The 23,879-nt window shown below is 54.5% G+C and overlaps 2 protein-coding genes across 3 annotated transcripts in view; one reads left to right on the top strand and one right to left on the bottom strand.

Moving 5' to 3' along the window:
• PTPA (protein phosphatase 2 phosphatase activator) overlaps nucleotides 1–7,219 on the bottom strand; it is a 33,858-nt gene extending 26,639 nt beyond the window's left edge. The window contains exon 1 of the mRNA XM_012772191.3: nucleotides 6,944–7,219. Within this exon, the coding sequence (XP_012627645.1) occupies nucleotides 6,944–6,974 (31 nt within the window). The 5' untranslated portion in view covers nucleotides 6,975–7,219. The remainder of the gene's footprint in view (nucleotides 1–6,943) is intronic.
• Nucleotides 7,220–7,672: 453 nt separating this feature from the next.
• Nucleotides 7,673–23,864, top strand: CRAT (carnitine O-acetyltransferase). 2 transcript variants are annotated; one of them, XM_012772189.3, is made up of 15 exons: nucleotides 7,677–7,928; nucleotides 9,623–9,763; nucleotides 10,460–10,723; nucleotides 14,359–14,477; nucleotides 15,759–15,812; nucleotides 17,362–17,527; nucleotides 17,826–18,000; nucleotides 18,630–18,808; nucleotides 19,346–19,446; nucleotides 19,810–19,929; nucleotides 20,113–20,235; nucleotides 20,318–20,453; nucleotides 20,843–20,905; nucleotides 22,280–22,417; nucleotides 22,997–23,864. In XM_012772189.3, the coding sequence occupies exons 2-15, from the start codon at nucleotides 9,734–9,736 to the stop codon at nucleotides 23,213–23,215; spliced, it is 1,887 nt and encodes a 628-aa protein (XP_012627643.1). In that variant the 5' UTR covers nucleotides 7,677–7,928; nucleotides 9,623–9,733; the 3' UTR covers nucleotides 23,216–23,864. The 2 variants fall into 2 exon arrangements, with proteins under 2 accessions (XP_012627644.1, XP_012627643.1); XM_012772190.3 differs by lacking the exon at nucleotides 9,623–9,763 and having other exon boundaries at nucleotides 7,673–7,928.
• The last annotated feature ends 15 nt before the right edge of the window (nucleotides 23,865–23,879 follow it).

Raw genomic sequence — 23,879 nt, 5'->3', positions numbered from 1 at the left:
TCCTTCAATAATCATGCCCTCCCCTCCCACTCCCCACTCAAGTGGGTCAGTTAGAAAATAAAACCAAGTTAACATTTTAAATACACACAGGCAATTCAAAGAAGAAAAAAAATACAAATTGCAACAAACATTTGAGCAAAAACACCAACCTCCAGAAAAGACATGTAAATTATATGTGATCTCTTTTCCCAAATAACATTGGCAGATTAAAAATATCTGGCATTAGTTCTGGGAAAGGGAAACAGGAACTCCGCTGCACTGTCAGTGGGACTGCTAATTGGTGGGACCTGCTAAGGAGGCAACTTAGCACTATCTTTTTTTTTTTTTTTTTTTTTTTGAGACAGAGTCTCACTTTGTTGCCCAGGCTAGAGTGAGTGCCGTGGCGTCAGCCTAGCTCACAGCAACCTCAAACTCCTGGGCTCGAGCGATCCTTCTGCCTCAGCCTCCCGGGTAGCTGGGACTACAGGCATGCGCCACCATGCCCGGCTAATTTTTTATATATATATATCAGTTGGCCAATTAATTTCTTTCTATTTATAGTAGAGACGGGGTCTCGCTCTTGCTCAGGCTGGTTTTGAACTCCTGACCTTGAGCAATCCGCCCGCCTCGGCCTCCCAAGAGCTAGGATTACAGGCGTGAGCCACAGCGCCCGGCCAGCACTATCTTTTGAAGTAAAAGCTGCACATATCCAATGAACCAACAGTTCTACTTATAGGAATTTACCCTTCATACGTGCTCACAGAAGTAGTCAAAGATATACACAAAAAGGCCGGGCGCGGTGGCTCACGCCTGTAATCCTAGCTCTCTGGGAGGCCGAGGCGGGCGGATTGCTCAAGGTCAGGAGTTCAAAACCAGCCTGAGCAAGAGCGAGACCCTGTCTCTACTATAAATAGAAAGAAATTAATTGGCCAACTGATATGTATATAAAAAATTAGCCGGGCATGGTGGCGCATGCCTGTAGTCCCAGCTACTTGGGAGGCTGAGGCAGAAGGATCGCTCGAGCCCAGGAGTTTGAGGTTGCTGTGAGCTAGGCTGACGCCACGGCACTCACTCTAGCCTGGGCAACAAAGCGAGACTCTGTCTCAAAAAAAAAAAAAAAAGATATACACAAATGTACTTATTGCATCAAAAAAATTTTGAAACAACCTAAATATCAGTTGATAAGATGATGAGTAAGTAATGATATGTTCACATAATAGAAATCATCATAGCTTTTTTTCTTGTTGTTGTTGTTTTGAGACACAGTCTCACTCTGTGTCCCGGGCTAGAGTGCCGTGGCATTAGCCTAGCTCACAGCAACCTCAAACTCCTGGGCTCAAGCAATCCTTTGCCACAGCCTCCCGTATCTAGGACTACAGGCATGTGCCACCATGCCAGGCATATATATATACATATATATGTATATTTTTTTTTTGTGAGCAGTGGAAGATACATATATTTATATATATAAATATATATATATATATATATATATATTTTTTTTAGTTGTCCAGCTAATTTCTTTCTATTTTTTTAGTAGAGACAGGGTCTCGCTCTTGCTCAGGCTGGTCTCGAACTCCTGAACTCAAATAATCCACTCTCCTCGGCCTCCTAGAGTGTTAGGATTACAGGTGTGAGCTACCATGCCTGGCCCATCATAGCTTTTTAAAAGAATAAAATCTATATCTTGCTGACATAGGAAAGTCGGGCTAGACATTAAAAAGTAAAGAAAGAAAATTGTACTACATTATATATAGTATCATCCCATACTTGTAAAAACAACTATACATACTAATTATAAGTAACACATACACATATTAGTACAGCTATGCACTGCATAACAACATTTCCATCAGCCAACAACAGACCACATACACGATGGTGTTACCATGAGATTATAGTGGAGCACATACAGAAACCTCATATTTGGCACTTGATGTTGGCATTGTAGATCAAGTAGGGGAAATGACTGATGTTTCCCCTTATTATGCCCATTTTACAGATGGTGCAAAGAGTCTAAGTTACAAGACAAGTAGACTAGGAAGCTGTGTGAACCCAGGTCTGAGGTTCCCTTCATTTTGATCAGTCTTGGAGGCTTCTGCCTGATTTCATGGCCGTAAGCAACCTATCTTTTTTTTTTGCAGGTTAACCAATTTTAATGCAACCAAATGATTATACAATACAATTTTCTATGCATTCACAAAACAACATCTTGCGACCTTTCTGGGAATGGGAGAAAGTGTCCTCAGCACTTGGGGCCCCCTATCCGGCCCCATGAAGGGACTTCATGGAGAAACACAACGTGGAGCTGAAGAGTAACGGGGCCAGGACATTTGGTTTTTCATAGGAAATTATACACATAAATAAAAATATATATACCATCTAGCTTTGTGCAAGTACACCGTACGACATTTGCATAAGAGGAAATCATCTAATGTCACATTCTCAGAACACAGCCCTGTCATTAAGCAATGCATGACTGTATACGCAATGGAAAAATTTAAAGGATTAAACACCAAAGTTATTGATGGTTATCTCTAGAGGGTGTGATTCATAAAGGACTTCCATTTTCCAAGTCACTTTTTTTTTTTTTGAGGCAGAGTCTCACTCTGTTGCCCTGGCTAGAGTGCCGTGGCATTAGCCTAGCTCACAGCAACCTCAAACTCTTGGGCTCAAGCGATCCTCCTGCCTCAGCCTCCCGAGTAGCTGGCACTACAGGCATGCACCGCCATGCCTGGCTAATTTTTTCTATATATATATTTAGTTGTCCAATTAATTTGTTTCTATTTTTAGTAGAGAAGGGGTCTCATTCTTGCTCAGGCTGGTTTTGAACTCCTGACCTTGAGCAATCGCCCGCCTCGGCCTCCCAGAGTGCTAGGATTATAGGCGTGAACCACCATGCCCGATCTACATAGCACCTTTTTATGGGGGGGGACAGAGTCTCACTTTGTTGCCCAGGCTAGAGTGAGTGCCGCAGCATCAGCCTCGCGCACAGCAACCTCAAACTCCTGGGCTCAAGCAATCCTGCTGCCTAAGCCTCCCAAATAGCTGGGACTACAGGCATGCACCACCATGCCTGGGCTAGTTTTTTCTATATATATTAGTTGGCCAATTAATTTCTTTCTATTTATAGTAGAGACAGGGTCTCACTCTTGCTCAGGCTGGTTTCAAACTCCTGACCTGGAGCAATCCGCCCGCCTCAGCCTCCCAGAGTACTAGGATTACAGGTGTGAGCCACTGCGCCCGGCCTCATAGCACTTTTAAATACAAGTATATAATACTTTTATAATCAGAAAAAAGAGACCATTTTAAATGTTTCTACATTTTCTAGAAGGTGAGGGAAAGGAAAACCTAGGGCAGTTCAATATGGTGACCTAGAGGCAAACTTCATGCCAAAGCTAACTGTTACTTACTAGAAGTCACCTCTCTACCCAAAGATATCTTCCCAATACTTAGGACTCCCTTAACTTTGTCACTTTGTAACACATGGAAAATACAAGCCCTCAATCCTTTACATAATTCCAAGATCCGAAAAGCTATGAAAACCTAGTTTTCAAATAAATTTATCACAAGCTCACTTGGTATCATACCTAAACCTAAATGAGGACATTTATAGGCTTTATGTATCTCGCTTAGTAAGGGTATTTATATATTTGCTAAAGTAATTTTGATTATGGGGTGCTGTTTTCTGAGATATGAAAAACTCTGAATTCTAAAACATACCCAGCCCCAAGGGTTTTGGATAGGGAGTTGTAGACCTGAATTTACAATTTTCCAGAAGGTGAGGGAAAGAGAAAGAGAGGAAGAGAAAAGAACTATCAGTTACTCACAATGCAGTGTAAATTTGTCCCACTGCTTTTCTCCTAAAACCTAGCTGACATCAGCTGTATGGAAAAAAAGGGACATTGACCTAAGAAAGCTCTGGAACATGTGACATTTAAGGGAATAAAGCCTGCTGGAGAGGTCCTGAGGAAAGGAAAAGTGCCAGGAGTCTTGGAGACCTAAGGAAAAGGATAGAGAATCCGAGATACAAGCAAGACAATCCTCTGCAGTTAAAAGTCAAACCAGGGCCAAAGAAAGAGACCAGAGGCTCTCTTCTTCCTACCACCTGTCCTGCAAGTCCTGTTCCCAGAACCCAAAATTGAGGACCCTACTATTAGTAAATTGCTACTTTAAGTAAGATGCTAAATAAAAAGCTTTGTAGGTCAGGCTGGTAACCCAACGACATTGCTTTTATGGGAAAATGCATTCCACATTCCAAATAATCAACTTGCAAATGATCTTTGGGAACATAGCCCATTTGTAAGTCTGAGAAAACTGATCCCTGACAGGGGAAAGATCTCCTGACATCATTTCACAGGCATATTTCATGGCCGCCAGACCAGACTCTCTGTTCCCCAACAAAAGGCTACCTTCCAAGAAGCACTGCAACAAACTACTGGTGAAACACACATAAATTGCCAGAATACACAATCCCAAACAGAAGAAACAAGGCTTCAAAGATAGGACTGTGATAAATGAAGACACACCCACAGTCTCTCTAGCCTCAGATTCTGTCTCTGACAAGGTGCCAAGGAACAGTGGATCCTCTACAACCTCATAGTACAAGATGGAAACATCCAGAATTTTAGAGTTGCTCCTAAAAAACCACCAAAGAGTAAAATATACAGTATTATCAACTACCATTTGGGAAATGGTCTACATGTTCAACCTGTATTACTTTGAAACTTTGAAAAGGATAGCAGGAATCAACATTTACTGAAGGCTGGGCACAGTGGCTCATGCCTGTAATCCTAGCACTCTGGGAGGCCGAGGTGAGGAGGTGGGTGGATCGTTTGAGCTCAGGAGTTCTATTCAAGACCAGCCGGAGCAAAAGTGAGACCCCCCTCTCTACTAAAAATAAAAAGAAATTACTAGGACTGCTAAAAATATACAGAAAAAAAAAATTAGCCAGGCATGGTGGCGCATGCCTGTAATCCCAGCTACTTGGGAGGCTGAGGCAGGAGGATCGCTTGAGGTTTGAGGTTGCTGTGAGCTAGGCTGACGCCAAGGCACTCTAGCCCGGGCAACAAAGTGAGACTGTCTCAAAAAAAAAAAAAAAAAAGTGAAAAAAAAATTGTTTTAATAAAAAAACAAAAACCATTTACGGCCGGCGCGGTGGCTCACGCCTGTAATCCTAGCACTCTGGGAGGCCGAGGCGGGCGGATTGCTCGAGGTCAGAAGTTTAAAACCAGCCTGAGCAAGACCCCGTCTCTACCAAAATATAGAAAGAAATTAATTGGCCAACTAAAAATATATATACAAAAAAAATTAGCCGGGCATGGTGGCGCATGCCTGTAGTCCCAGCTACTAGGGAGGCTGAGGCAGTAGGATCCCTGAGCCCAGGAGATTGAGGTTGCTGTGAGCCAGGTTGACGCCACGGCACTCACTCTAGCCTGGGCAACAAAGTGAGACTCTGTCTCAAAAAAAAAAAAAAACCATTTACTGACTACCTACCATGTCCGACACTTTTCTCACATCTTCTTACTGAATGAATGCACACTATGAACTCTATGAAGAAAGTACAGGAGCCTCATTTTACGAGATAACTGAGGCTCACAGAGGCTGTGACTTGCCAGGCAGAGCCTGACTGGTGTGACTCAAAAATCTAACATTTTCACCACTATACTAAGTTAAGAACTTCTTTCCACTTGTTCCGAAAAGTCCTGTCTCCAACTTCAAAGGAGGACCACCTCCAGGGACCTCAATCTTTCCAGCTATAGATAATCTCCCTGAGCCGTCCCCTCTCTCTCACTGCACAGGTTCTCTCTTTACCTCACCCCTATTCATCTTCAGAGACACATTCATCTCACTGATAATTCTGGTTGTATTATATCTCATATCTCTTGATGTCATTACCAGAACTTCAAGGGTCACATGAACAAAGGTTTTGTACAAAAATATTATACGATAAATGTCTGGTTTTGAATGCACTAACAGACCAAACCTAGCTCTTTGTTCATCAATGTTTGGGGGCATGGTAAGGATGCCACATCTGATTTTTAAAATTCCTCTCTTCTGAGACCTTCCCAGGGATCACAAAATTTGAGACAAGTTAGAAGGATTAGCAAATGCTTTCAAAATATCAGCTGTGTTTGGCCAACTTATTTGCCCCTCGGTCAGAATTTTAAGTTTTCTATGGTCAGTCCTTCTGAGCTCAAGGCGGGGTAGCAAACAGCCTTCCCCTACTCCAGGAAAGTCTCTATAACAAGATCACTCCCTCCCACCTCCATCCCAGTTATGAGATAAACTAAAAAGAGGCCAGGGTGTAAATAAAAGTTACAGAAGGTGATGCCAGAGAGAGACTCTCATCTCCTTGCACAACCAGCCTTTTTAAATTAGTGGTTTAGACACTAAGGGCGGTTTCTCCCAATAAATTCTCGGCAATCGAAACCCCAGAGCCCAGCCTCCAAGAAGGAGAGGAACAGGTGGATGAAGAGTGGGTAGGGCGTGGAGGAGGGCTGAAAATGCCGACGAGGCAGGCACAGACCCGGAGAGCACCGCCTCCCAGCAGGGTCCAATACAGAAAACAGCGAATGAATCACCTTTCGTCCGCATCCCTGGCAACTTCCCCAGCAGGTCAACAGCTTACTCAAGCACTCACTACCCAGATGTGGAAAAGACCTCCCTTTCTGGCCACCGCGCTGCCCATCATGCACTCCCCAAATCCCAGGGCCGAGGCCCACCCACCAGCCCTTTGCAGCCCCCTGGTTCTTGCCCTCTCCTCCAGCGGCTCCCCCAACTCTCCATTAAGGCCCTTCAACTCCTGTTCCACCTCGGGGCCCACAAACTTTTGCCCCTCGAGTTCCTCCATCTCCGGACCCTTTCCCGCCTGAGCCCCCCCACACCACACCCGCTCCCCGCCCCCGCGCCTGGCACCGCCCCCGCGTCCCCACCCCACCCGGCCCGGCCCAGCCGGCCCTACCTGGCGGCGACTGCCGTTCGCCCTCAGCCATCTTGCTCCCGCCAGGAGCCGGCCCGGATGCCTGCAGTCCCCTCTCACCTTTCTCCCCCGGAACCCACCCTCCCTTCCGCGACTACACCACAGGTTCCGAGCCTTCCGAAGAGAAATAAGCGCCGGCCGGCTATAACCGAACACCGAGAATTAAAGTCACCCCAGCGAAGACGCCCGCCATGTTGGTGCGGGGCACTCAGGGAGCATGCCCACCAACGGCCGGCTCGCGGCGGCGGCTCTGACGGTGGCGGCGGCCATATTAGTGCGGGGCACCGGGGAGCATGCGCACCAACATCCGCCCGGCCGGCTCCCGCCCTGCAGTGGCCGCCATGCTTTTGCGGGGAGTCAAGTTTAGTTGGTGCGCAGCCACGTTTTTGCAGGGCAGGTCCCACCTGTCATCTTTGTGGGTGACACTGACATTTCCCGGTCAACATGGTTGTGCCTTCCTACCACTCTGAGAGTTACGCTCAAGGACACCAACTTGGAGGGGTGCATACCACTGCCTCCAACATCTTAGACGGCATTTGGAGGCGGGAGGGAGAGAGCGGCATGGTGACCTCGCCCAGCCCTCTTTTCGGGCACCCGCGCCTCGCGGGGTCCCAACCGCTAACTAGCCCTCGGCCGCGCCGGCCCCGCCCCCGGCGGCAGCCCCGCCCCGCCGGCCCCGCCCCCGGCGGCCCCGCCCCGTGCCCGCAGCTAGCCGCCCGGGGCCCGCTAGCCGCCGAAGCCCCGCCCCGCGAGCCGCGCTCCCCGGGCCGCCTGCCCGCCGCCGGCCGGGCCCGCTGGGTGGGCGCGGGACCGCTTCTACCGGCTGGCGGCGGTGACGCGGCGACCTTGGCCCGGAGGCTCCAACAGAAACCCACCGAAGCCCCAGCGGCCGCGACAGCGCGGACTTTGCCCAGCGCGGGAGGCGGAGCGCACTGCAAAGATGTTAGCCTTCGCCGCCAGGACCGTGGTGAGTGCGGCCGCAGCCCGGCCGGAGGGCCCTGGACGGGAAGGGCGGGCCGCGCAGCGCTCGCGTAGGGAAACGGGCCGCTAGGGCGGCGCAGCGGGGCGGCCGCTGTCCCACCCGGCCTCCAGCTGGTGGGGAGGGGTCGGCAGGTGGGCGTCCCGTTTGGCATAGGAGGGGGTTGAGGCACAAGGTCAGAGCCGGGATCGAACCCACATCTGCGGCACTCAGTTCCAACGACCCGGAAAAGACAGCGGGGACCCTGGCTTCAGACAGCACCCCACTCTTAGACCCCGACCCAAGGCGGGGAGAGCCCAGCCCGGGCGTTCAGTCTCCCAGTTATTCTCTGACTCACACACCCTTCGCGCGCCCGGGCTGAGCCGTCTCTACGTGCGCCAGAGCCACTTCCCTGGCCGAATCCAGTTGGTCTGCCTCCTTGGGGTTTATCAAATGTCCGCTGGGGAATTGTGTGTGGCCAGAGGAGCTCACGAGGAGGCATCGAGCTGGGCTGCTCAGAAAGGCCTCGGGCTGGCAGGAGGCAGCAGGTGGCAGCCTCCTTCCCCAGCCTGTCCACATGTAACCCCCTCAACCCCCTCCACGGGGCACCCTGGAGTGAGTAATTCTGCCATGCTGATCTGGGTTCCTTTCCTCTCTGATCCAAGCATATCTCTGCTTGTGTCTCGCTCTGTCTCAGACAGACATTGTGGGGCCAGAGGGCTGAGGGTACACGTCCAGGTGCAGACCTGGGGGCTCAGCTGCCAGGTGTTCCAGCACCCTGAGCTGTACTCACCCTTGCCACTGCCACCCCAGCTGTGTCCCATCCCACTGCCAGGTCGTCCTCTAGGACCAGACTGGCCTGATTACTTCATTGCTGGAGAAACTGAGGCAAGGAGGAACTTGGCCAGAGTCCCCTGGATCTGCTAATTCAAGTCTTGTCAAGCCCCCAAACCAGCATCCCTTGGTTTATTTTTTGTTCGGTTGCTTTGGTTTTTTTGAGACAGTCTCACTCCGTCCGCCAGGCTGGAGTGCAGTGGCACAATTACAGCTCGCTGTAGCCTTGAACCTGTGGGCTCAAGCCATCCTCCCACCTCAGCCTCCCCAAGTGCTAGGATTACAGGTGTCAGCCACTGTGCCTGGCCATTTGGTTTTATTTTTCATACCAAAAGTCCTCCACTCTTGGCCCCCAGCTAAATGAGCAGCAGCTCAGAGAAGACAGCCTTCATAGAGTGGTGGCCCAGAAGGGTCCCAAGATTGTGGGAAAGATAAGGAAATGGGCAGGGCTCTTGGTGGCCCCTGTCTGCTGATGGTTCTTTCCTAATGTCTGCTCCCTTGCACCAACCCTGATTTCAGGACTGATTTTAGGGCTGTGGTATAGTATTCCAGCCAAGTTTTCTTTTGTCAGAAAGAGCCATGTAGATTCTGACAGGTGAATTTTTTAATGCCTCTTGGCCTGCCTCCCTGGCACTGAGCCCACCCCGAGAGGAAAGGAGAGAGCATTCCAGGTTTTCTCCTGCCGCACTGCCCACCAGCAGCCTCCTCACTGCTCCCCAGTCCTCTACTTCTGGAAGCTCGGGAGGGTGGAGCGGCTTCTGGCGTCCAGTAGCTTCCCCTGTCACTGCCACAACCCCAGATGCCACCACAGCCATCACCTGTGCCACCCTGCCTCCCCCTGAACCTTGGCTCTTGTCTTCTCTTTCCAGCCCAGGCAAGTGGCTGCCTCTTGCTAGGTTCTGCTCGCCCACTTGGTAGCACAGTTAGGCTTAGAGATCCAGCCAAGGCAGACAGACAGGGCTCAGGACCTCAGTCCTGCCATGGAGGAGGACGGGCAGCAGAGAGAGAAGGTATGGAACAGAACGGAGCTTCTGCCGCTTGCCCGCCTACTGTGCCAGCAGCCTCGGCCCCCACCCGTCTCTCTTCCTGCTCATCTCCAAAGTCTGCTGGGCTCCCTCTCTCTCTGCCACCTTTCACCCTCCATGCCAGACCACCCAGCTCTCTCTTGCTGCAGCACTGTCCTCACACTGTCACCACTGCCCCCCACAAGGCAGGAGAAAGCCTGAGGCCCCCCTCCCCAAGGACACTGTCATTGCCTGGCTCCCTCTGATTCTGTCTTCTCGCCTCCTCTTCTCAACCTGGAAAGGGTGGGAGAGAAGGAGGTGGGGCCCTCTGAGAAGGAGCAGTCTCCCCTCTGCTGACTGGCTTCTCTTCCCAGGGACAGGAAGGCGGGATCTGGTTATCCAAACAGGTGGGCGGTCCCCCGCGCCTCTGCCAGCCCAAAGGGGCCATTCATCTTGTCTTGTTTCCCCTGAGCTCTGCCAAGACCAGTGGCCACACCCCGCCCTCCTCCATCCCTACCTGTGTCTCCAGGCCCCTGAGAGGCGGGGACACCTACAGCTTGAGGGCTGGGAGGCCAGGGAAGGCTCCACCCAAGAGGCCATCTCTGCCCCCAAGGATGGGCACATAAGTGCCCAGAGCTGCGGCTTTGGGATTGTGGAGCTCCCCGAGCTGGTGAGAGAAAGAACAGGATGTTCTGCCTGCAGGTGAAGCCTCTGGGCTTCCTCAAGCCCTCCTCCCTGACGAAGGTGTCCGGCCGCTTCAAGGCACACCAGGATGCGCTGCCGCGGCTGCCCGTGCCCCCTCTCCAGCAGTCGCTGGACCATTACCTCAAGGCGCTGCAGCCCATCGTGAGCGAGGAGGAGTGGGCGCAGACCAAGAAGCTGGTGGACGAGTTTCAGGCTTCAGGCGGCGTGGGGGAACGCCTGCAGAAGGGGCTGGAGCGCAGGGCCAGGAAGACAGACAACTGGGTGAGTGGGATGGCACCCGGGCTGCGCCCTGTAGCTAGCTGCACACACAGAACTTTCCAGTACCAGCTGCTCTGGCACATTCATCCGTTTGCTCCACCGAACTTCCTCAACACTGACTCCGTGCCTGGCACTCGGCAGGGTGCTGGAGGAGCGAGAACACAGTCTCTGGCCTCTTGGAGCCGACTTGCAAGCAGTGGGGAGAGAAGGTGACGGACAGGATGCAAGTCAGTGGACAAGGTGGTTTCAGGCAGAGAAGTTCTCTGGAAATATAAAGAGTCAAGAGGAAGAGGAGGGCTGGGGATGGCAGTGTCATCATGCCGGGCGTCAAGAAGGGGCAGGGAGCGGCCTGAGACATGAGGGTCTCAGACAAAGAGAGGGAACAGCAGGGACTAAGGTGGCAACACCTATGTGTGCGAGGACAGAGGCAGGAGTGGAGGGTGGGGCCAGGGGCTGCCAGGTAGAAGGATCTCAGACTTGAGCTCAGAGGGAGACTTGAGCTCAGGGGGACAGCTTCCCGAGGCGGTGGGTGTCCTTCAGTGTTGAGTGCCCTGGTTCTGTGTCCGATCTGCTACACAGGTGTGTTTGGTGTGGACACTTGCTTTTCTATGTGCATCTCATACTCCTACACAGAGATGAACAACAGGGCCCTGCTGCTGGGTTGAGCAAGTGTGGGAGGCAGAGGGGAGGGGAAAGGCAGTGCCATTGCCCCGAGGTAGATGTGGCAGGCTGGGCCTGGCACTCCCAGGGCCAGGAGAAAAGTCATTAGGCCCAGGAGTATTTTGGAGGCAGTGCCAATGACACTTGCTGATGGGGTGGGAGTAGGTAGAGTCCTAATGTAAAACGTCAGTGGGGTTTGGGGTGGAGGATATTTGCCAAGATCCCGATGACCAAGGCAGAAACTGGCTTGTGGGAGAACAGCAGAGCTGGGTTCTGGCCCTGTGAATACTGTGCTAAAGGAGGTGACATGGGGTGGGCAGGTGGCACTCTGAGCCTGTGGCTCGGGGTGGTGGGAGGCTGCACACCAGAAGGCGGGGGATTGGCCCTTGTGTGGTATTTAAGGATCCTCAGTAGGTCAGGGCCTCAGACTCTGGAATTAGGATACTTGTCCTGCAAGGGCCCTGGAGAGTGTGGGGCCCACTGGTTTTCCAACTTAGTTTAGCTTTCGGACTCCTCCTTCAACATAAGCTTGTGGCTAAGGGGGCTCCCTCTCCCCTCAGAGGGCCACTGAAGGGCCTCTGCCACCACCTGGCAGATTCTCACTGAAGGAATGCCCATACCTGCAGGGTCTCCCCTTTCTCCCAGGCTCTGGCCAGAGACTCAGGGATCCCTAGTGGAATATGAGCCCCTAGCTGAGTCCCCAAGGGGAGGGAACTCCTGTCTGCTCCTCCCTGATCTACAGATGACGAAAGTCCCACTGAGGTAGACCGAAAGCCCAGAGCCACACAGTGGCTCTCAGGGAGGCCCTGTGCTACACAGGCAGGTCTGGCTGACTCAGGGGCCCAATCCTTAAGAGGCCAGCAGTCACCTGCTGTGCAGCCTGGGACAAGTTGCCTCCCCCTCACTCCTTGCCAAGGGCTGAAGGCCAGTGGCCCAGTGCCACACAGGAATCTGTCCACATCCTGCTGCTGTTTGCAGTGGGGTGAGGAAGGCTATTGGGGACCTGGAATTCTCCGGGGCTTGAGGGACCTGTCCCTGTCCCTTGAGGGACAGAGAAAGGTGTACTAGGTGTGTGCTGGGGGGTGTTGTAGTCAGCACAGAAGGCTCAAGCGGACAGTCACTGGGAGTGTACACAGCCCCAAGATAGGAGCCTTTAACACCACACCAGGGATGGTCCCCCGGAGAGACCCTCACCCCGGGGCAGAGGACGGGCAGCCAGGGTGGAGACTCAGAGTGTGTCACCCACATTTTGTCATGACTTACTCTCGCAGTGAGCTCCCCTCAGGAGTGGCCTGAGCTTAAGATCAAAGTGGGAGGCCACAGGGAGGCCAGAGTCCCTCAGGCTGCTCTAACACCCTGGTCTCCTGCCTCCTGGGAGAAGTCCCAGCTGGTGACAACCAAAACTCACTCACTGGACTTTCTTTTTATATATCTTTCCCTTTTTTCCTTTTGATCTATTCAGGCATACACTTTTATTTATTAATGTCTTAGAGTCATTGACAGAAAACTTTTTTTTTTTTTTGAAACAGAGCCTCACTCTGTTGCCCGGGCTAGAGTACCATGGCATCAGCCTAGCTCACAGCAACCTCAAACTCCTGGGCTCAAGCGATCCTACTGCCTCAGCCTCAGCCTCCCTAGTAGCTAGGACTAGGGAGGAGCTGGGACTGGGTCTCTCCGGGGGACCATCCCTGGTGTGGTGGGTTTTGTTTTGTTTTTCTTGAGACAGAGTCTCGCTTTGTTGCCCAGGCTAGAGTGAGTGCCATGGCGTCAGTCTAGCTGACAGAAACCTCAAACTCCTGGGCTCAAGCAATCCTGCTGCCTCAGCCTCCCAAGTAGCTGGGACTACAGGCATGCGCCACCATGCCCGGCTAATGTTTTTCTATATATATTAGTTGGCCAATTAATTTCTTTCTATTTTTATAGTAGAGACGGGGTCTCGCTCTTGCTCAGGTTTTGAACTCCTGACCTCGAGCAATCCGCCCACCTCGGCCTCCCAGAGTGCTAGGATTACAGGCGTGAGCCACCGGGTCCGGCCCCTGGTGTGGTGTTAAAGGCTCCTATCTTGGGGCTGTGTACACGCCCAGTGACTGTCTACTTGAGCCTTCTGTGCTGACTGCAACACCCCCCAGCACACACCTAGTACACCTGGGACTACAGGCATGCCCAGCTATTTTTTCTATACATTTTTAGTTAGCCAATTAATTTCTTTCTATTTTTAGTAGAGATGGGGGTCTCATTCTTGCTCAGGCTGGTTTCAAACTCCTGACCTTGAGCAGTCCACCTGCCTGGGCCTCTCAGAGTGCTAGGATTACAGGCGTGAGCCACCACGCCCGACCCCAGAAAATTTTTAAGATAAAGAAGAATCATTCACCTTGCTGCCCCTTCCCCTCCTCTCAGGTTTTCTTCCACCCTTTCTCTCAATCTCTTTCTCAACAGTGTTGTCAATTTCTCCTGCTAACGACCGCCCAGGGTCAGACAAAGATGCTGGTTAGGTGGGGGGTGAGGAGGGTGTTCTGGATCTAAGCACTCACTTTTTTTTTTGGAGACAGTCTCGCTTTGTTGCCCAGGCTAGAGTGAGTGCCGTGGTGTCAGCCTAGCTCACAGCAACCTCAAACTCCTGGGCTCAAGCAATCCTCCTGCCTCAGCCTCCCGAGTAGCTGGGACTACAGGCATGTGCCACCATGCCCAGCTAATGTTTTCTATATATATTAGTTGGCCAATTAATTTCTTTCTATTTATAGTAGAGACAGGGTCTCACTCTTGCTCAGGCTGGTTTCAAACTCCTGACCTCAAGCTATCCGCCCGCCTCGGCCTCCCAGAGTCCTAGGATTACAGGCATGAGCCACCTCGCCCAGCCTAAGCACTCACTTTGAGAATCTCTGTAAAGGGGGAATGGGGCATGGCCCGGGTCCTCTGGCCCCAGGGAGGAAGGGGCACCAGGTCCCGCCTGCTCCTGACTGGCTCTGGTCCTTCCCCAGCTGTCTGAGTGGTGGCTCAGGACAGCCTACCTCCAGTTCCGCCAGCCTGTGGTCATCTACTCCAGCCCGGGCGTGATTCTGCCCAAGCAGGACTTCGTGGATGTGCAGGGCCAGCTCAGGTGAGCGACTGGGGCTGGGAGGCCCTGAGGCAGCGGGGGCAGGGCTCTGGGTGCTTCCAGGGCCCTCAAGTCCACTTCCCCTGGAGATCAGAAGGGCCCTGACCCCCTTCACGATTCATCCCCACGAACAGCCTTATGGAGGGGGACCATCATCCCCACCGAGGGGACACCTCGGCTCAGAGCAGTGAAGGGAGCTGCCCACATCCCCGTTCAGGATTGGCTGATCCTGCACAGGACGCAGGGTCCATCCAGCTTTAAAACTTCCTGTTAACCAACAAACCTCAGACCAAAGGCACTCCCTCGCCCAAGCCTGAGGCTTCCCCACCACCCCAAGATCCGCCCCTCCTCCCCACTCTGCTCAGCTGGCCACAGGGTGACCTTTGTACACAGTCCCCTTTTCCACATTCAGCCATGTCACCTGCCCTGGCTCTTATTCCAGTCCTACCAGAGATAAAAATACCAGTGACAGGGATCTCCTGCCCAAGGACCAGCCACTTCTGCCACCACCTGCTTCTCTTAAAGGGACCAGGGCACCTGGGGAAGGGCTGGTTCTGACCCAGGAACTCAAGCCAGTGGTCCGAATGTTGGGGACCGGGGCAGCCCAGGCACTGGGGCTGGTCACCTGCCCTGGCTCTTATTCCAGTCCTACCAGAGATAAAAATACCAGTGACAGGGATCTCCTGCCCAAGGACCAGCCACTTCTGCCACCACCTGCTTCTCTTAAAGGGACCAGGGCACCTGGGGAAGGGCTGGTTCTGACCCAGGAACTCAAGCCAGTGGTCCGAATGTTGGGGACCGGGGCAGCCCAGGCACTGGGGCTGGTTGATGTGGGTCAGAGATCCCATCTTTATAACCCCATACAGTCCGTTGAGGAAGGCCAGGCTGAGAGAGGTGTCCTGGTGACACATTGAGCCACTCTCCACCCCTTCACCACCGCCAGGGGCCTGGGTCCCTCGATAACTGATGCTTTAGGGCAGAGTGACATTGCCGAATGTGGAAAAGGGGACTATGTACAAAGGTCACCTTCCAGACTCCAGGCTGTGGTTCAGGAACTCAGGCCCTTTGCGGGTGGAACCAGCCCACTGACACATACTCCAGCCACATGCACACTGCTGTTGGGGCCAGCCGGGACTCCCAGCCCCTGCCCTGAGCTGCAGAGGCTCTCCCTGAGCAGTGAGGAAGGTGGGAAGACTAGGCCTTCCCCTCATCCAGCAGGTGTCCCTGGCCCAGGGCCCTCCTCAGGGTGTCACATAGCTTATAATCTCTAATTGATCTTTCCAGATTTGCTGCCAAGCTCATCGAGGGCGTGTTGGTGTTCAAGGCCATGATTGACAAGTGAGCAGCCCCACCCCTGCCCAGGCCTGCCTAATTACCACAGCCACCCCTGACCAGAGCCCTGACCCAAGCCCTGCTGCAGAGCCCTGTTACTTTCACTTCCTGTGGGCCCAGCTTCTGTTGGTGTTTGGGAGACTGGGCACTGGGGTTGCCCTCTACTCCGGCTGCTGGGACCTCTTCCTGGTAATCCTGCCCCATCCTATCCAAAGAGGACCCGGTGGCCGGGTGCAGTGGGTCATGCCTGTAATCCTAGTACCGTGTTTCCCCAAAAATAAGCCCTACCCATAAAATAAGCCCTAGCTGGCCGGGTGCAGTGGCTCACGCCTGTAATCCTAGCACTCTGGGAGGCCGAGGCGGGCGGATTGCTCCAGGTCAGGAGTTCGAAACCAGCCTGAGCAAGAGTGAGACCCTGTCTCTACTATAAATAGAAAGAAATTAATTGGCCAACTAATATATATAGAAAAAATTAGCCGGGCATGGTGGCGCATGCCTGTAGTCCCAGCTACTTGGGAGGCTGAGGCAGGAGGATCACTTGAGCCCAGGAGTGTGAGGTTGCTGTGAGCTAGGCTGACGCCACGGCACTCACTCTAGCCCGGGCAACAAAGTGAGACCCTGTCTCAAAAAATAATAATAATAATGAAAAAAATAAGCCCTAGCACGATTTCTAAGCATTTGTGCAATATAAGCCCTACCCCAAAAGTAAGACCTAGTGATGGGCGTGGCTACCCAGTATGTCTGTACAACCCATGCATCTCATCGTGGAGCAGTATAGAAGACGAGCAGCCCTTCTCATCTGCCCCATGAGAGCTCTATTGCTCGACATGAGAGATTGGGGCCAATGGTTCTAAAGGAAATAGAGTCACAAGAAGTTCAGGATGGAATTCGGGGTTTGGAGAGTTATGATGATGTTCCAGAAGAAGATGACTTAACTATCTTTGAATAATAAATGTGGATCGTTGTACTGTATTTAAAAAAAAAATAACACACCCCTTGAAAATAAGCCTTAGGGTATCTTCTCGAGGAAAAATAAATATAAGACCCTGTTTTATTTTGGGGAAACATGGTACTTTGTGAGGCCGAGGCAGGAGGATCACTTGAGGCCAAGAGTTTGAGACCAGCCTGGGGAACATAGTGAGACCCCCATCTCTACAAAAAAAATTTTTTTAAATTAGGCGTGGTGCACACGCCTACTTATAGTTGCACCTGCTCAGGAGGCTGAGGCAGGAGGATCCCTTAAGCTCAGAAGTTCCAGCCTGCAGTGAGCTATGATCGCACCACTGCACTGCAGCCTGGGTGATAGAGTGAGACCCTGTCTCTTTGAAAAAAAAAGAGAGAGACCCGGGAGATGACTCACTGCCTCACCTCCCCCTTGGCAAACAAGCCCAGAGAGGGGAAGGGAAGGAGTTTCCAGATGATGTGCCTTGATGGGTCCGCTGCTCGTGCTGAGGGGGTCGCAGGGACACTGACCGTGAGCCCCGACTTGGCCTGGCCCTGCTCTCCTCCCCACTTCCATGCCCAGCGGCCCCTCGCTGTCCCTCTGCCCCTGCAGTGAGACTCTGCCTGTGGAGTACCTGGGGGGGAAGCCCCTGTGCATGAACCAGTACTATCAGATCCTGTCCTCATGCCGCGTGCCGGGCCCCAAGCAGGACTCGGTCAGCAACTTCAGCAAGACCAAGAAACCGCCCTCGCACATCACCGTGGTGCACAACTACCAGGTGGGTGGCCCTGCTGCAGGGGAGGGGGGGGCAGGACCAACACCCCCAGTCCACACGCCCATGTGCCCCAGGAATGCCGTCCCCTGGCGGCTCACTGGGTGCCCAGGCGGCTCCCTCCAGCCCGAGGGAGGCCAGCACAGGAGGGCGATCCGAGGGCCTCCTCCCTCTCCTCTCGGCCTGACTCCACCCCCTCCGCCGGGCCAGGTGCTGTGAGTGGGCAGGGGCGGGAGAGGCTGCGCTCAGCCTGAGACCCCCCCCCAACCCAGCCCCTTTCTCTCCACCTGCCTGTGCCGGACAGTTTTTTGAGCTGGACGTGTACCACAGCGATGGGACGCCCCTCACTGCCGATCAGATCTTCATGCAGCTGGAGAAGATCTGGAACTCTTCACTGCAGACCAACAAGGAGCCCGTGGGCATCCTGACCTCCAACCACCGCAACTCCTGGGCCAAGGCATACAACACCCTCATCAAAGGTGCCTCCAGGGTGGGGGTCTCGTGGCGAGGCCACACAGCCAGGCCTCTTCCCATGATGGGGCTGGGCCGGGCACCCGGCCTGGGCAGCCACGTTTCCCCTGGATGCTCTCAGCTCAGAGCAGGTGTTGGCAGTCCCATTTTATGGATGAGAAAACCAAGGCTCGGTTTGGTTAAGATAGTTTCTCTCTGTTAAGTAGCAAGTTGGGCTTAGAGTCCAAGTTCTCTGGCTGAGGAGCCTCCCCTGTCTCCACACTCCTCCTGTCCCCCAAGCCCCCAAAGCCGGTATTGGTTGGGGCATTGTCCCCAGAGTCAGGCTGCCATATCAGCTCCCTGTGTCGCCCTGGGCTTCCTTTTCGCCGTGTCTACCTACAGTGGCCCGGGTGTTGGCCCTGCATCGCAGGGCACTCGCTGTGAGGCTGCAGGGCCCCGTTGGGTGCGGAGCTCTGAACCCAGGCCCGGCACGTAGTGAACTCCCTGGAGGCTCCCTGAGGTGGGGGGCTCCCCATCCCCAGAGGGACACAGACAGGCCAGAAGAGCCCCAGGCAGGAGGCCACAGAGGGGCGACGTGTCTTCCCCAGGCCCTGAGACTCAGCCCCATCTTGTGCCCCCACCCCCCATGCCGCCAAAGACAAGGTGAACCGGGAGTCGGTGCGCTCCATCCAGAGGAGCATCTTCACCGTGTGCCTGGACGCGCCCGTGCCGAGGGTCTCTGAGGACGTGTACCGCAGCCGCGTGGCCGGCCAGATGCTGCACGGGGGCGGCAGCAATCTCAACAGCGGCAACCGCTGGTTCGACAAGACGCTGCAGGTGAGGACCCAGTAGGGCCGTGACTCCCGCCCACACACGCACCTAACGTGGTCCTCTGCGGCCTCACGACTTCCTGCCCTTCCCGGCCGGCGTCCCTGGCCTCCCAGCTTGTAAAGCAGGTGGGAAGCCAGCAGGCTGGACGCCGCTGTAACTACCAGGCAGCCAGCCTGTCATTACTGTCCTGCCCGCTGGCCCGGAAACGGCTGCCACCCTCAGCACATCCTAGCGAGCGTGGCAAGTGGGGTCAGGCAGGGCGACGAGATCGTTTCCCCTCTGCACCTGTGAAAGGGGGTGGCGGTAGACCCTTCCGGCAGGATAGTTCTGAGGACTCAGGTGTGCGTAGCATGGGACATGCCTGGGACGGCCGCCCCACGCACCCAGTGAGTGTCAGCCATCGTTAGTCACAGTAATAAGTCAGCATGACCCCAACGTTGAGATGGCTGCAGACAGGCCCTTCCCAGGAGACCCAACTAGCTAGTGGCTGGGTGGGGAGCCTCCTACAGGGACCTGGGGCTGATGGAGTTCCCACTTCTGCAGTTCATCGTGGCAGAAGATGGCTCCTGTGGGCTCGTTTATGAGCACGCAGCGGCGGAGGGGCCCCCCATTGTCTCCCTTGTGGACCATGTGATGGAGTTCACGTGAGTATAGTAACATCCTGCCCAGCTCCTGGTGACAGGTGACACACAGGTGGCAGACCTGGCTCGTAGGGGAGTGTCACTCTCCTTTGCACCTAGGAATCTGCTTTTTCAAAGGAAGCCAGCAGATGTGGGTTTGAATTCTGGCTCTGCCACTTTCCAGCTGTGTGACCTTAGACAAGCCCCTTCTCCTCCCTAGACCTCCGTTGGCCCCCTGAAGCTGGAGTGAAGGCAGTTTCCAGAAAAGCCAGCCCGAGTCTCCCTGGGCTGCCCTCAGATTCAGGGACCCACCCTCCCCACCCTAGTCCCTCCACAGACCCAGGCTCTGGGGGCCCCCACGAGGCTAAGGCCCCACATCCCCCGCAGGAAGAAGCCCGAGCTCGTTCGGTCTCCCATGGTGCCCCTGCCCATGCCCAAGAAGCTGCGGTTCAACATCACCCCCGAGATCAAGAACGACATTGAGAAGGCCAAGCAGAACCTCAGCATGTGAGTGCCCACCCCCCCACCCCATGCTGGGTGGACAAGGCCAGGGCCCTCGAGCCTGAGAGGCTCTTGTGCCAGGTCTGTCATTATGCTCTGTCTGGTTCTGAGACCGTGCTGCCAGGCCTTCCCAGGGGTTGGCGGGGGCTGCCGGGAGCCCACTTCTCACCCGCTCCGCCCACCCCCCAGCATGATCCAGGACCTGGACATCACAGTGATGGTGTTCCACCACTTTGGAAAGGACTTCCCCAAGTCTGAGAAGCTGAGCCCAGATGCCTTCATCCAGATGGCCCTACAGCTGGCCTACTACAGGTGCACCCCACATGCCCAAGAAGCGGGGATAAGGTGGGGGGGCAACCTCCAAGGGATATGCTCAGCTCTGCTTCCCACCCAGGATCTACAAGCAGGCGTGTGCCACCTACGAAAGTGCTTCCCTGCGCATGTTTCACCTGGGCCGCACAGACACCATCCGCTCGGCCTCCATAGACTCACTGGCCTTCGTCAAGGCCATGGATGACTCTAATGTGACGGTGAGAAGTCTGGGGCAAGGGTGGATGAGCTGGGCTAGAGCTACCTCCCTTCCTGTTCACTCTGTCAACATACATTGACTGAGCGCCTATGGTATTCTAACTCTGTGATGAGCACTGAGAATCTAACAGAAGATGGAGCCGTGAATTTAGCTCTGAGCTTCCTGGCAGCCAAAGAGAAAAGGGAGCCACTTGATTGTTCATTCACTTATTTGTCAGCAGTAAGCATCTGCTATATGTCAGGCCCTGGCTAAGGACTGAAGAGTTTGCAGTTCCAAGATGTGCATTTGAGGAGCTCAGAATCTCATGCTGGGTGGGGAGTGGGTTCCTGTGGTGAATGAGGAACAGGGAAGGGACAGTGCTTCAGCTCCCTCTGCCCTGCACCCCTCTAGGAGCATGAGAAGGTGGAGCTGCTACGGAAGGCGGTGCAGGCCCACCGAGCCTATACCGACCGAGTAAGTAAGCCCTGCCCATCCCTACTCACCTGTCCCTTAGCCTCTCCCACCTGTCCTCCCACTTGCCTGTCCATCCTTGCAGTAAATGGTTGCCAACCCTTAGCTAGGACCACCCCTCCCCTGAGCCTTGAAGCACCTGGAACAAGGCTGAATATCCCCATTTTAAAGTTGGAGAAACCGAAGTTGGGTGAAATAAGTGCCCAGTCCCGAGTTCCAGGGTTAGCACAGACCCCTGGCTCTTGGGTCATGTGCTGCCTGATACGGAGGATGCACACGGTCCAGCAGTCCAGGGTTTCTGCCTTCCAGCAGCTTGGGCCACGGTCAGGGAGCTGTGGCCTGGGTGCCCATCCTGGTCCTGTCTCTGAGCGCCTGTGTCCAGGCTCTGACCATGCCCAGGCACTGAGCAAGCTATGTGCAGATGGCTGTTTAGATCTCACTGCCACCCTGCAAGGGGAGGTCAGGACTGTCCCCATTGTGCAAATGAAGACACCAAAGCTCTAAAATGTAAGCGACCTGCCAAAGTCCCACAGCCACGATAGGGCTAAGCCACCTGGCTCAGGGCCCGTGCTCTTTTTTTTTTCCAAGATAGAGTCTCACTCTGTTGCCTGGCTAGAGTATGGTGGCGTCAGCCTAGCTCACAGCAACCTCAAACTTCTGGGCTCAAGCAATCCTCCTGCCTCAGCCTCCCGAGTAGCTGGGACTACAGGCATGTGCCACCATGCCTGGCTAATTTTTTCCACATATATATTTAGTTGTCTAATTAATTTGTTTCTATTTTTAGTAGAGACGGGGTCTTGCTCTTGCTCAGGCTGATTTCGAACTCCTGACCTTGAGCAATCCTCCCGCCTCAGCCTCCCAGAGTGCTAGGATTACAGGCGTGAACCACCATGCCCGGTCTACATAGCACCTTTTTTTGGGGGGGGGGGACAGAGTTTCACTTTGTTGGCCAGGCTAGAGTGAGTGCCACAGGCTAATTCTTTTTTTCCTGTATATATTAGTTGGCCAATTAATTTCTTTCTATTTATAGTAGAGACGGGGTCTCGCTCTTGTTCAGGCTGGTTTTGAACTCCTGACCTCGAGCAATCCTCCCGCCTCGGCCTCCCAGAGTGCTAGGATTACAGGCGTGAGCCACCATGCCTGGCCAGGGCCTGTGCTCTTGTATCCTGCACTCTCCTGCCTCCCTAGGCATATCTGTGCCCCTCCCTTGGCCTCAGTTTCCCCACCTGTGAGCAAGGGTTCTCCTGCCTGGACACTCTGGTCTCATGGGACCAAGGGGCCAGTGACTGCAAGGGGCAGTACCGCCACAGGCTGAGGAGGGCAGGTATGCCCTGTGGACCTGCAGCCCCCGCTCCTGACAGCCCCCAACCCCCACAGGCCATCCGAGGGGAAGGCTTCGACCGGCACCTGCTGGGCCTAAAGCTGCAGGCCATCGAGGACCTGGTGAGCATGCCAGACATCTTCATGGACACCTCCTACGCCATCGCCATGCACTTCCACCTCTCCACCAGCCAGGTGGGCCACTGCTCCGGGGACCCAGGGAGGCAGTGGGGAGAACCCTCTGGCAGGTAGATCTTCGGGGTGAGGTGACCCACACAGGCCACCACGGGCCCACTGCCAAAGCAGCTGAATCACAGAGGAGGAGCTAGGGGAGGGGCCTCTGCAGCCCAGGCAGCTAGGAAGGCGTCAGGGCCCCCATGGGAGAATTGGCTCCATTCACTCACTGGTAAGATGGAAACGAACGTCTGGTCTATGCCAGCCTGCGCTGGGCTACAGCAGGGGACGGACCACAGTCCCTGCCCCCAAGGGGCTTGCAGTCGAGGCAGTGAGGCAGGAATGGCCCCTGGAAAGTGCTGAAGGCTCAGGGGAGTCGCAGGGGGGGAGCAGCTAGAGCCCCCAACCTCAGGGAATGTCAAAGAAGGCTCCATAGAGGAGGTGACAACAGGCTTGCACCACTAAGGAGGAGAGGGAGTAACGCACCTTTTGGAGAAGAGGAAGGGGTGTCCCAGGCGGGGCACAGGGGAGCCGAGACGTGAAAGGCAGGATGGTGCTGCCGCAGAGCAGAGATGAGAGCTGTAGTCCTGCCGTCCCCAGGTCCCTGCCAAGACAGACTGCGTCATGTTCTTTGGGCCTGTGGTCCCAGACGGCTACGGTGTCTGCTATAACCCCATGGAGGCCCACATCAACTTCTCCCTGTCCGCCTACAACAGCTGTGCAGAGACCAACGCCGCCCGCCTGGCGCACTACCTGGAGAAGGCACTCCTAGACATGCGCACCCTGCTGCAGGGCCAGCCTCCTCGGGCCAAGCTCTGAGCCCCCGGCCTCAGGCCTGCCAGTGCCACAGCCAAGTGCACCTTGGGATGGGCCACCCACCAGGGCTCAAGTCCTTTGTTCTCTCTTCCCTGGTCCACCCAGACATGACTGAGCCAGGGACAGCATCCTCCAGTGGGGCCTGCAGGCCCAAGCCAAGTGCCTTGCATGGGTTACCCCTAGCACCTGCTGCGGCCTGAGGCCTGGCGCTGAGTCCAAAAGCTGAGCAGGATGCAAGGCCCAGGCCCCTGAGTATCATCCACTGAGGCCACCTCTGGGGAGGAGAACCAGCCTAGCCCATCCCAGCCAGAGCAGGAGACTGACAAGGGCTCTTTTTCTCACAATCTTAGCTCTGGCTGCTCCCAGAGGCCACATGTATATCTCCTCCAGGCCAGGCCAGGGCTACACTCTGATCCCTGAGCTCCCAAGGACCTGCATCTGGGGCCGAGGGGCTCTGGGCCTCCCCGAGGACTTGCCTCAGCCCATGCCATGTCACGGGCCCCATCCCCTGCAGGGCAGCCACGCTCTTCTGGATGATGCGGCCACGAGCCCTGGCCCTCTTGCCTCTACTCAGCTTGGTTCCCGAACCACGTTTAAGGTTGTATAACACCAGCGTGCAGGGTGATTAATAAAGGGGAGATGTGTTGGACAAGGGGTGTTTCAGTTG

The sequence above is a fragment of the Microcebus murinus genome, chromosome 12 (assembly GCF_040939455.1).
Source record: "Microcebus murinus isolate Inina chromosome 12, M.murinus_Inina_mat1.0, whole genome shotgun sequence".
NCBI classification, from domain to species: Eukaryota; Metazoa; Chordata; class Mammalia; order Primates; family Cheirogaleidae; genus Microcebus; species Microcebus murinus.
Note: the sequence above shows the minus strand (reverse complement) of the source record. Positions and strands in the feature narration are given on the sequence as shown.

Excerpts from the sequence above, each read along its gene's own strand:
- CRAT (XM_012772189.3), top strand. The coding sequence starts at position 9,734 with ATGGAGGAGGACGGGCAGCAGAGAGAGAAG. Across the intron at positions 10,724-14,358 it reads CCAGGAAGACAGACAACTGG|CTGTCTGAGTGGTGGCTCAG; the intron begins GTGAGTGGGATG and ends GTCCTTCCCCAG. Across the intron at positions 22,418-22,996 it reads TCCACCTCTCCACCAGCCAG|GTCCCTGCCAAGACAGACTG; the intron begins GTGGGCCACTGC and ends TGCCGTCCCCAG.